Source organism: Camarhynchus parvulus, chromosome 11, assembly GCF_901933205.1.
Source record: "Camarhynchus parvulus chromosome 11, STF_HiC, whole genome shotgun sequence".
NCBI lineage: Eukaryota > Metazoa > Chordata > Aves > Passeriformes > Thraupidae > Camarhynchus > Camarhynchus parvulus.
In genome coordinates, this window is record NC_044581.1 from 7,690,126 (window position 1) to 7,702,582 (window position 12,457).

General features: G+C 44.3%; 1 protein-coding gene across 1 annotated transcript in view; it reads right to left on the reverse strand.

Annotated features, from left to right (window-relative positions):
* SF3B3 (splicing factor 3b subunit 3) overlaps positions 1–12,457 on the reverse strand; it is a 29,062-nt gene that overhangs the window by 6,308 nt on the left and 10,297 nt on the right. The window contains exons 12-20 of the mRNA XM_030955849.1: positions 8,127–8,278; positions 7,575–7,730; positions 7,268–7,423; positions 6,425–6,568; positions 5,433–5,555; positions 3,952–4,106; positions 2,681–2,855; positions 1,858–2,063; positions 807–963 (exon numbers count right to left, since the gene is read on the reverse strand). Coding sequence (XP_030811709.1) covers positions 807–963; positions 1,858–2,063; positions 2,681–2,855; positions 3,952–4,106; positions 5,433–5,555; positions 6,425–6,568; positions 7,268–7,423; positions 7,575–7,730; positions 8,127–8,278 — 1,424 coding nt within the window. The remainder of the gene's footprint in view (positions 1–806; positions 964–1,857; positions 2,064–2,680; positions 2,856–3,951; positions 4,107–5,432; positions 5,556–6,424; positions 6,569–7,267; positions 7,424–7,574; positions 7,731–8,126; positions 8,279–12,457) is intronic.

A 12,457-nucleotide genomic window follows, 5' to 3' on the forward strand; every position in this document is an offset into this window, starting at 1 on the left:
ATCAGCCACAGCAGAGAAGGAGAACATGTAGAGAGTTTCCAGTTACAGCATTCCTAGCTTGGCTGCACTGGTTAAGAAAAGTTTATTTCACAACTTCAGCTCTGTCAACTTCCCAGTGGGTGTTCAGTGGCAGCAGAAAAGGCCATGGTCCAGGACAGAACCCACTCACTGCATCAGGACTCTAGGAAGTGAGTAAGCCACAACATTCCTTTCCATGTGCTCATCTGCTCAAATCTCAGCCATGCTGGAAGCATGTAAGAAGAACAGTAATTTTTCTGCTGAAACTTCTGCTGAAGCCCCTGAGACCTATCAAACAAGTTGGTCACTAATCATTTCTACACACAATCAAACAGCATCCAAGGAAGATGACCGTTCACAACAGCTGTACATGGTCAGCCAAGGACTGATAGTCTTAGCACCAGGGTTCAAGTAACCCAAGGATGAATTTGCTCTGTAAACAACTGCTTAAGCAGCTCTCTGAGCTCATATTCCAGAAAGCAAACAGAGCCATTTCCCTTCCCTCCCTAGCAAGGGCATGAAAAACACTGCTCCTTTCCAATTTACCCAATCGGATGGGTAAAATTAGGACTCTTGCGAGATCTGCGTTCAATCCTCAGCTCTGCAAAAGATGCACAAAATTATTTTGTAGGAGGCAGCTAATTTTCTCCAAGTCTGCTTCCAGTGTGTAACACCAGCACGACAATCTTGCCCAGGATGAACCAAGTACTGCAGTATTACTGCAGCACTCAGGCAAGTAAGAGCTACTCCAACACTCAGCCTGGAAATGACCCCATCACTCCCCTCACCTTGTGCAGAAACTCCAGCTTCTCACCACTATTCACCAGCTTGTATGTGTAGACAAACCCCCCAGCAACTGAGCGTGGGTTCAGAATCAGGTCCTTGGCGACTCCCACCAGCACGTACCACTCATCACCGGTGTTGGAGAAGCGGCACACGGCCACGCTGGGAAGGACAGGACACAGCAGGACATCAGTGCCATCCCCACACTAATGCTGCACACCCAGACTGCATCCCTGACAGCACAACCTGCACCTGCCCAGCAGAGATTTGAGAGTCCAAGCCTTCAACACTGACATTGCCTTTTAAGAGGTCATTTTTATCTCCTTGTAGAAATCTTTAATGCAGATTTGTTCATTCTTCCACACTACACCCTCCATGTGTGTTCTATCTGTCACATATGCCCAAAGCATTTTATATTTTCACAATGCCCAGTGTTACTAAACATTTTCACAAGCTGGACACTGCCTAGTGATGTGCAAAACTCTACTAGAAGCTAGTTTTCAAAGGCTGTTCCCATTGGAACATATACAAATAACCTTCCTCATCTTCCAGTGTTATTTCCTGCTCAGTAAATAGCTCAGGCAGGTTGGAAATGGCAGGTCAGCCTTTTGGACTAACATGACCTAACTCTACTTCACCTGCTGAGGCATGTGCTATTCTTCATGGTTATTGTGTTGGTTTTCCCCTGCAGTGTAACACTTCCCTTTCCATTTAATCTATCCTCAGTTTACCTGGATGAGAAGGAAAACTGAGAGATAACAGCACATTCTCTTGTTCCTAGCTCTGTTATCTGTCATTTACATCCCTGTGTTGTTCTTTAGGCACTGGGTACAGCAACCACATTTGGAGCACCACAAGCTCTTAATGCCACATGAGGACAAGATTAGGGTTGGAAGGGAAGGAAAGGCAAGACAAATCAATTCTGGAATTTCAAGCCAGTCTCTTGGTAATATGCTCCATCTGGATTTCAACTCAGTAACTGATAAGTAAAAGGAAAAAAAACACCTAAGACTCATCACAAGCAGGGACTCTTGCTGCACTGGCAATGCTTCTTACCTGAAAGCAGCTTCATTCTGCTCCAGCTGAACCAGATCTAATGTATTTCCTTGGATGGGGTTCATCACTCTGATAACAGAGGCCCACTGACCATTGCCTGCCTTGGGAGCACCAAAGATGGACTCAGGAAGATTCTCATTCAGAAAGGCTGCAGCCATCTCTGCAGCCAGCTCCCTCTCGTCCTCACCTGCAGCTTCCACCATTTCCTACAGCATTAAAGGACAGAAGAAAAGAACAGCTGAGTGATTTCCTTTCCCAGTATGCTGATGCTCTGCATAGAATACAACCTCCCTGTTTTGCCTAAACACAGGTAATCTGGGGAAAGGTACTGCCTATGAAGACATAAAACCCATTAAGTCCCAAAGCTTCCACCCAGTCTGAGCTTATTCCCCAGGGAGCCTCTACAGCTCAGAGCATGACTGTGTCAGCTCTGCCCTGTCCCAGTGACAGCTGTCTGGGGAGCTGTTTCCCCAGATCAACAATCCTGAGAAGAAAATAAACAACCCACTGAAATGCAAGCATCCTCAACCAACCACAGAAACCCCACAGAACAGCGTTACACAAGCAAGACTGTCCTCCACTCAATTGGTGGTTCTTAAAATCTGCCCTAACAACATGCAAAGGAAGGAACAGTAGGAAGTGGTGCATTCTGCTGAAATTTGTGTTTTGACGCAGATCTCCACTCTTCTCCCAGTCCCTGCATTCACACAGGCTGAAAGCCTTGCAGGTAATGGCAGCTGGGAATTAATGAGGAGGGAGCACTTCCAGTTGCAGAAGTCCCTCAGGGGAACAGATGGGTGTACCTGTCCCCCAGCCCAATCACCTCAGCCATTTGCTGCTTCCTCTGAGCCTTGGTGGCCTCAGTGTAAGCGTTGTGGTCTGTCTCGATGATGATCAGGTTGTTGCTCTCTGGGTGAATGACAAATTTTCGGGGTGTGTACTGCAACGGGAAGGCAACCTGGTTGAAGACTGCTCCCAGCTTCTCCAGTGCCAAAATCCTGGGGGACAAAGATAAGACATGTGTTGAACACAACCTAAAAACAGCTGTCCAAGAGAATGAAACTGGAATGGAACTTTTTCTTTGTGAAGCTGGCTAGTGCTAGAGAGGAGTAGCATCTTTCTCAGGCCAGACAGCAACTAGCAAACAGCTCCAGAGAGCAGAGCAAAACCAACATCCTAAAATGGGAGCCCATGGTGTGAGACAGGTGTGTGCTGCAGCATGAGGTCTTTGAGGGCTCTTGCTGTCCCAGGATGTGTTCTGACTGGTGCTGAAGCAAGTCTGTCCCAAGAGGAACAAAGAGCACATGGAAGAAGGAAAGTGCACGTTTGGGGAACACATCATCTGAATCTAAATGTGACATTGACATATAATCAAATGCTCCTCAGAGGCACTTCAGTTAAAAAGAGTATCAAAAACGCAATGCCAGCTCTTTCTTCCTGTGACTTGCCAGCTGAAATGCCAGTTCTTCTGGCATTTGGTGTCTAAAAACCACAAGTCTTTCCAGAAAGAATGGCTCCTTTAAAAGCAATGAATGCCGTAATATTTCAATGAGGACAGATATGAAAAAAGTGCCTGTTCAAGTGCATACAGCACAGCATCTGAATTTGTGGTTCATTATTTTCATTTATCTTTTTAGTATCTCAGCTGATCTTTAAAAAAGGCAACAAACACATCCCTGTCATGCCTCTGGTTTCTGAAATCACGTGGTTCATTTCCTGCAAAGCAGCCAATTCAGATCACAAACCACAAGACCCTAATACATAACAGGTCCACATTTATTAAATGCTTCCCTCTCTCAGGATCAGAGAATTGAAGAGTAACTTGAATTACACTTATTTTAAAAAGCTAGAAAATACAAATCTGAGAAGTACACCCCACTTATTTTTGTCAGCACAAATTTCCTTAAATTGTCTGTTTTCTGAAACCCATCCAAGTTTTTCTACCAAATCATTATCCATAATAAAAAAATATTTTTGAAGTAAAGTCATTACCTCTTTCCTTTTGAATGTCAGGTGGAATTCACCTGACATTCACCGCTTCACCTGCCTGGCATCCCAGCCCACAAGCATTTGTGTTTTCCCTCTGATGCTTACCTCAATGTGTTTGTGGAGATGGCCACAATGCCCTCAGGGCACTGCTCAGAAGCAAAACCAGATGCAAACTCCAGTGTCTCATAAGACAGGGGAGTCAGGTGGAAGCGTGATTGATAGGAATAACTAAGCCAGGAACGGCTTGACATGGCCAGCACCTGGGAAAGACAGGCAGCAAATTTATTAGGTTTGGGAATGGAGGCAAGCTCACTTTATGCAATAGGAATGCATGTACAGTGCCCAACTCTTCCCCACTGGAACAACTGAATTCTTGTGGGTGGACCCCACCCAGCTAAGAGAACACCTGAAGAGACACACTCCTTACTTTCAGTTTTCTCTGGAAACTGAATATGGCATGAAAAGGAACTTTAAAGCACTATCAAGACAACAAATTGAGGTGCACTGACACCACTGCAAAAGTCAAGATCTTCTACTGCTACCTATAAAGGCCAAGACCAACAATACTCTCATATCTCCTTTTTTAATAGCTTGCTCTAATGGGAACAGGTCTTTTAAAATAAATATTTACTGCTTTGTCATAATCCAAGTACTGTAGCACTCTTAGTGAAATTTACTAAACATCATCATTAGCCTAAATCAAATTATGAGAAAAAAGGAAGCAGATTGACTTCCAAACTTTTCAGCTTTATACATTTGGCTAAATGAGTCTATGTGCAACCTTAGTTCCTGCCTGAATGACAACAGCTGATCTCAAAGCAGAGAGAGATTATTCTCAGTTATTCTACAGGTATTCTCTGCTGGAGCTGTAAAGCTCCTCATCTCCAAGATGGCAGGAGCAACTTGAAGAGATTCATCCAGTGCACCTTTAACACTACAGCTGAGCTCAAATTCCCAGATCCAGCTCCCTATGCTGATCAGCAATATTTCTCAACTCTGAAGGTGTCATCCAAAAATGAGTCAAGCAGGGGGTGGCTGATTTCCCCAGTGCCACATCAGAAGGGCTGGAAATGGCATTTCTGATGAAACACATTCTTCCTTCTATGCCAATTCTTGCAGATATTTTCCTTGAACCACGTATGGCAGCTGCCCAGCCCTTGGCTGAGCTATTCTCAACATGCAAGGACACAACCATTCACTGCATCAAGCATTCAAGGGTAAGTTTTCTGCACAGAGCTCTCTCCCCCTCTGTGCACTACAGCAGGCAAGATGTATCTCTCAGCCCAAAAAGCTGCTCAGACCTCTCCAAGCACACTGTAAACACAGCCTAAGGGTCAGATGAATCCTAGTTCAGAGAAGGCAGGGAAGCACTACACAGCAACAAGGGGAGAAAGAGCAAGGCTGTTTGTGAAAGAACAAGCTGTAAGCCAGGCAGCTCCATAATGAAGTCATTCTACTTCCCACCCTTACCCAGAGGGTCCTGTTGTGCTGCAGGGATGCTTCCCCACCCTGCCCACCCATAAGAAAATCTGGGATGTGGTGCCTGGGGAGCGATCTGCACCCCTGCAGGAGCTCGGCTCCCTTACCGCCTCCTGGCCTTGCATCCGGACACGGAAGAGTTTGACGGGCCGGGAGCCGAGGTACCGGGTCCTGGTGTCGGACAGGTCACCGGTGACGGGGTCCAGGACGGTCCGCAGCAGCACACCGTTCTTGGCAGCAGCAAAACAACAAGGTCCAGGTTGAAGGTAAGGAGTAACTTACTATGTGCATCATTCAGAACAATCGAGAGGCAGTTGCTGAAGAATGAGCTGCTTGTTTTCCCAGCTGTCGGTACAACCCTCCCCTACAGCCACACTTTTAATAGCAAAGCACAGGTCCTGCACAGTTCTACAGGGCAGAAAGGACTGCCTCCAAAATAAAACACAGATTGAGGACTTTAGTGTATCACACAAGCCATAAAAACCTGAAGGTGAATTCCAGATCCCCATCCCTCTCGGTACAAAGGATTTACCCAAAACCTCATGCTCCTCAAAAACAGATTGCATTCTGACATCAAACCTGTGGCATGTGGAAAAACCTAACCTGTGATGATTATTTTTACCACAGGTTGAATTGTCAAAACAACATTATTTTGTCAAAGATCAGAGAATCTGTACTGGATGTAACAAAAAGTTGTGAAACAGCAAAGTTATTAGAGCAGAGCCTCTGCTTGTGGGCAGTTACTTGTCTGACACTCTGCCCTACAGGCAATATTTAAAAAGCTGCTCAACATTTCACCCAGAAATATTTCTTAAAATATGCTTCCTTCTTGAATGGGAAAAGCACAATCAGTCCTACATAAAATCTGGTATAATACACTGTCTTTTGACTAGTCTTTAGTCTAAAAATGTACAGGGAAACTCACACCTCTGTGAAGTCACACAGTGAATTCCCCAGTCTGGGTTGTCAAACACATTGCAACAAAGAGGGAAGCCAGGCTTTGTGTTGCACTGCATGATGACAGGGCTATCTTAACAATCCACTTTTAAGCAAAAGCTCCTCAAGACAAACCTGCCAGAACCAGGCAAGAGCCCCTCACCTGCAGTCCAATGTTCAGGTACAGAAAGCCAATGGAGCCTCTCTCCCCCAGCTCATCCTGCTTCTCCGTGCCACCCATCTCCACGATGCACAGCGACTCGGGCTGTGCAGGCAGTGCCTGCATACTCAGGGGCTGTAAACAATCCTGGGGGAAACAGGACAGAGGGACACCAGTCAGCAAGGCTTGGCATGGCAAGACAGGATTCAAGCTCCACCTAAGGAGCTGAAAGATGTCCTTTTAGATCTTCCAGAAAGAAGTATTCAAAGAAAAAAAGAAAAAACAAGTTATAACAGATGCTGGCTCTATGCATTTTGGCAAGCAGGAGTGGTAGCTGCTTGGCCTCTAGAGAAGATAAACGGGATCCTTCCAAACTGTTCTAGCACCATTTGCTGCTATTTAGCATGGGGTGACCTAAGGAAAATTTAGGTTACTACAACCAGCTTTGAACACCTCATCTGCTGCAGGTAGACGAACGGTAAGTTTGGTTTGCTGCCAACTTGCCTGCAGAATGAGTCTTTTAGTACAGGTACAAACAGGGAGATGAGAGGGGAAACCCAAGAAAAAAACCACCCAAAACAAAACAATAAAATAAAATTATTTTGTGACTCATCAGCTGAACCTCCAGAGGCATAAGGGATTCTCAATAAAACCAGAATATCTGTTAGAGGGAAGGATCAAGGATCACACTTCCTGCCAACCAGCAGAGAAAAACCATGCAAGCTGTCCATTCCTGCTCACCCATCTGAATACAGAAAGACAGTTTGGATGGTTACAGTCCACCTCTGGAGGATCCTTCTAAACATTTCAAACCAATGAAAGGATAAAACCAGAGCAGCTACTCACCGAAGGGTCAAGTGAAATAATTCTGACAGTGTTGTCCACCAGTCCAACAGCAAGGAACCGGGAACGCTGCTCCCCAGGAGGAACGTTGGCCAGGCTCATGCAAACGACGTCAGCCGACATCTCCTTTCTCTCTGTGTACTCATTCAGCTGTCCTGACTGAGAGAGAAAAATGTAAGACTTACAAATGAGATACTTTGTTTTTAAACGATGCTTTGGATTTGTTATATGAACAGTATCACAATTTTTAAACAATTTACTAACCCATACCTCACTCTTCCAAACTCATTCACAACATTAACACACATACCGGGTCCATCTCAAAGTAAACCAGTTCTCCTCCAGTCAGTGCTATCACTACTTGTCTTTGGTTCACAGCACATTTTACAATGGTTTTCTTCCCTGGTGTCTTCCATTCATTTACTCTCTTATCTGCTCGGATGTGCCGGATCCCATCTGGATAAACCTGAAAAAGAAAAAAACCACCACATCAATTCTGTACTTACCATCTCTTCACAACTCCCCTTTCACTGGTGGTTCTGACTCAGCAGCAGCCAAAGGCAAGAACCACTCCTGGCAGCCAGTGATCTGAACTATGCACCAGGCTGAACCGGCAGGATGATTTTTGCCAGCTGGGAGAACTGCATCTTTTAACCACAGCAAGGAACTACTGAAGGAGATTACAACCATTTTGAACTTGTCCAGTTTCACTTAGCAAGATATAAAGAGGGAAAGCCCGAATCAGCATCATTCTCTGCCAATCCACACCTTTAGACATGTGTTGCACTACTACAGAAATCACATCTGTGCAGCAAGCTGAGAGTGGCAGACAGTAGACATGTAAGAAGCAGCTCTCCATTACCTGTACCAAAGCATCATCACCAAGAAGAGAGCAGGACAAGGTTGGTGTAGTGCCCAGGAATCCAGAGTCAGTCACTTCCTCTACAGTCTCTCCGATAGACAGCACCAGTGTGGCATTTACGAAGGACACGATAATGTAGGCATCAAATTCATCTGGTCAAGAGAGACAGAGAAAAAAAAAAGAGTGCTGATTAATTAAATGCAAGGCTTCCCAACACAATCAGCAGACAAATGTCTAGCAGTTACTCCTCAGCAGAATTCCTGTGATAATTACAGCTGCTGACAGTATTGCACAAGTTCGCTCTAGGACATGCTGTCCAAAAGCCAGCCACTGCTGGACTCCAAACAATGCAGCACCGAGCCAGGGATCAAACCAAGATCCACATCCACAGTCAATTCATAATGCTCTGGATTCTGGCAAGCAGGATTCTTATCTGTTTTTTTCAAAGAACGCTCAAGTTCTCGAAGTCTTTAAGAAAGTTGTCCCCCATCACCCAAAGAGCTGAATCCAGATTTAACACCCAACAAAGTCAAACTAAATTATGTACTCCAAAAATTTGAACATAAGGAATCTATCTGCAGAAACCACACCACAGATGTTGCACATAGGAGGTTACAGGACCACAATCTCTATCTAGCAGCCACACAATAAAAAGCTGCAGAGAACAATTAGGATGCATTGCAGCAGAATTCAGGGTTAAACCTGCTTTACTGTCCTCCAGAAGTTCAACTGGCTTCCATTCACACTGTGAGAGTCTCCTGGGATAAGAAACAATTACATTTTTAAGATAGTTGCAATACTGTCATTTATCCCAATAGAAGTAAAGGTCAGTGTTTGCTCTATTATCTCCAGTACTGGCTTCTCCCAAAGCGGACCGTGTGGGAGACTCCTGTAGCTTGGACACGGAGGAGCTATGCTAATCAAAATAATCTTAAGAGCTCATTTGGAAATAGGGAAACTTTGCGGGAAATGAGGGTAGTAGGACTGGGTAAAGCAAAAATCCCAGTTTACTGCTCTCTGCTTTCACTCTGCAGAAAGCAATAGGTCTTAAGAGGGGAAGAGGACAATCTCATTAAAAGAGAATAACAAAAGCAACAGAAACAATGAAGTCTATTGGGAAATGGAGCCAGGAGCCTTGGAAGAGAAATAAGATTGCCTCAGAGAAGCAACTCTACTCCTACTGCTGTTGTCATGCAGCTGCTATTTCTTAAAAAGAAAATTCCTCATTTTAACCCAACTCAACCCAAAGCTCAGTCTTGGGCACCACAGTGTACCTAGTGGAGGTGAAGGCATAAAAGCTGTCAGTTTCTGCCCTTGAAAGGAGACTCTCCGTAATTTTCAAACATGGGAGACATGGAGAAGTGGTTAATAACTTAAAGAAAAAAGGAAAATAAAGGAGTCTCACTGGGATGGAAATGGGATGCCACAAAATACGATGCAGTAGCTTAAAGAACCTGAGCTGGGTTAACCAAAATAAATGCTTCAAGAACTAATAATCCTTTTCTTATCCACCCTGTTTAGATGGAAGCATTGCCAAACCTGCTGTGTCACGTTTATAACAAAAAGTTCTTACATACAGTTGAAAATATGCAAGTGAAAAATTAAAAAAAACCCCATCATTCTTCTCTGCAACATCTGGTACACAGACCACAGCTCTGATCAAACGGAAGAGTTCTGTGTAACTAAAGCAATTTCAACAGGAGACTGTGGCATTAACTCTGTTACTACTCTATTAACTGCTCACAGCCTATCACCTCCAACAGCTCCAAAATCTACAAAGAGGAACTGGTCCATTTGGGGAAATGAGAAAGCAAGAATTCAATCTGCAGAGAGAACTCCATCAGTAACACCAATGACTTGAAGGCTTGGCTAAACAGGAGAATTCCTGCAACATTAACAGCAGATGGTAAGAGTTCAGCAAGACTCATTTACACACTGCTTATTTTCTACACAGCAGCTTCTCCTACAAACTTGCACAGATTTTTCAGCACCAGAAGTCTACAAGAATTCCTCGATCATGGAGTTTCTAGCAGTTCACAGGCTAAGCATTTGATTCATAAATATCCCAGAGACAGGATGTTCTAAGAATTCCATTTCAAAGACCACTGTTGCTTTCCAAATTACTTCAGAGCTGCTGCCTTCCTCCCTGGGGGTTGTCAATTCTCATGATAAACCACTGCATCCCAGCTGGAGGTTTAAGCATGTGATTTGGCATAGGACAAAGAACTCCCATCTGAAAACACAACAGATTCCCTTAGTCCTATCTAAACGAAAACTCATTCCTACCTCTCAATACCTTTTTAGCTCTTTCTTTCCATTGGCTTACATTTATATTAGAGCATGCCTTTAAGTCTATGTCAATAATAGTGACAAGTGCATTTTGCTTGAAGTCTGTTTTGCTTAATGACTCTCTGCTGGAGCTTTTGAAATAAAAGGTTTGATTTACCAGAATTAAGTCAGCGAATAAGACACATTCATCTAGGTTCAAACAATACAATTTTTGGTTTAGAAAATATAGCAGTCTAGTTGAAATTAAGAGGACTAAATCCCGAGGGCACACTGAGAAGTGTTCTCAGTTAGAAAAAGAAAAGATCTACAGATTTTAATATGAAAAGATGTCTACTTAGCTCTGCACAATCCCAAGCAAAACATCAGGCTCCCCAGAGTTTTGAACAGATAGGCATCATTTTGTATGCAGACACAAGGCTCCAGAGATGCTTATTACTGTACTAATTGCACCAGTCAGCTCCTTTCAGTGAGTAACAGAGACATTTTAATGACTCTGAAGAGCCACAGCTGGACTCATTCTCCTACACATGCATTACAAGTTTTCTGCAGCTTCATGCAAACATCACAAACAGTTATGAAAACATGACATTTCAGTCCATGAACTCTACACTACTGTGCTTTTTATTATTTAGCATGGATTCAGTTTGAGTTAGTCCATGAGAATTCCATTCTTATATGCCAGTCCAGTCCTGACAGTTTTCTCACACTCTGCAGCATCTGAATTTGGACTGAGACAAATGCAGTCACCACGAGCTCAGAGGAGTTCAGGGAGCAAAGTGGTGAGCAGTGTCAGAGCTCAGGATCACTCCCAGTTAACAGACTCTGAGGGGATGACAGCACATTTTCCTGGGCTTCTGTTTACTATGGCGCGGCGACTCCGCAGCGCTGACTCACTGCACGCTGCTCCTGCAGCACGAGTGCCAGGTAGGGAATGCTGGCTCTCAGCTCCCATCTGTCAACACAGCAGAGCACACACCTACACCCACTGATCATTCTACTGGAATAGTGTGGTGCAAATCCTACCCACTTCTGTCTCACAGGCAGATGAATCCCATAACCACAGGACATTCCCATGCCAGCAATACCTACAACTGCTCCAAGCACACTTGATCTTTTTCTCTTGGAGGTCTGTACAAAGCAGCTGGAAGCCTAATCTTGGTCTACAAGAGAGCTGAAAATACTCCTAAAACACACACATCCAATATTAGCAAGAACTGACTGTCCCACAGAGACACAGCTGATTGTTTTGCTTCCCAAGGATTGCAAGATGGACTGGGATCTGCTTTCTACTCCTCAGCTACTCAGCTTCAAAGGCAATAATCTTCAACTACACACCAGTTTCTAGAATTTGTTTAGTGAAGTGCTTAGCATCAATGCAGCCCCATGCTGTTGGGATTCTCTGTGGTTAACCTGTGGTACTGTACAGTAGCCCCTAGCAGTAGGTACACACCTGTGGTGATCAGCACCTCCACCACCAGCCACCTGTGGAAGAAAAAAAAAGGCTTGGTATTGGTAGTGAGTATCACCATGTACCAGCCAAGGTTAGTATTTGCTTTGAAGGCTGCAGACCTGGGTGTTTCTTACAGAGGCCTTGCAGCACACACTGCAACATCGAGGCAGAGCTGGGCAGCTGCACACTGCCAAGTGCGCCCTCAAGGGCACTTTAAAGATTACACACGTTTGAAAATATTCTGCACTCTTTCTGATTAAAACCCACTAAAATAATTCTGAATTCCAAGAGTTGGAACTTGGGAATCAGTTTCACAGAACTATAAACTGTATTCAGTGAGTAGCACAGCTTAACAACTACAGATTCCAGCCTTTTTGAATCATGGAGATGATCATGCTGAAACCTGGAAAACTTGGAAGGTGGAAAGAAGAGAAGGCAATGAGACTGGTCCCGCTTCCTGCAGATCATCAGTGGTCCTTCACCTCCTGAAAAGTCAAAGTCTTCCTCTGGAACCCCAAGAGAAAAGATTTTAAAACTGTAATGTGATGTCAGAAGCCTCCAGTCTCAGAGGGAGAAAAATCATACCACCTTC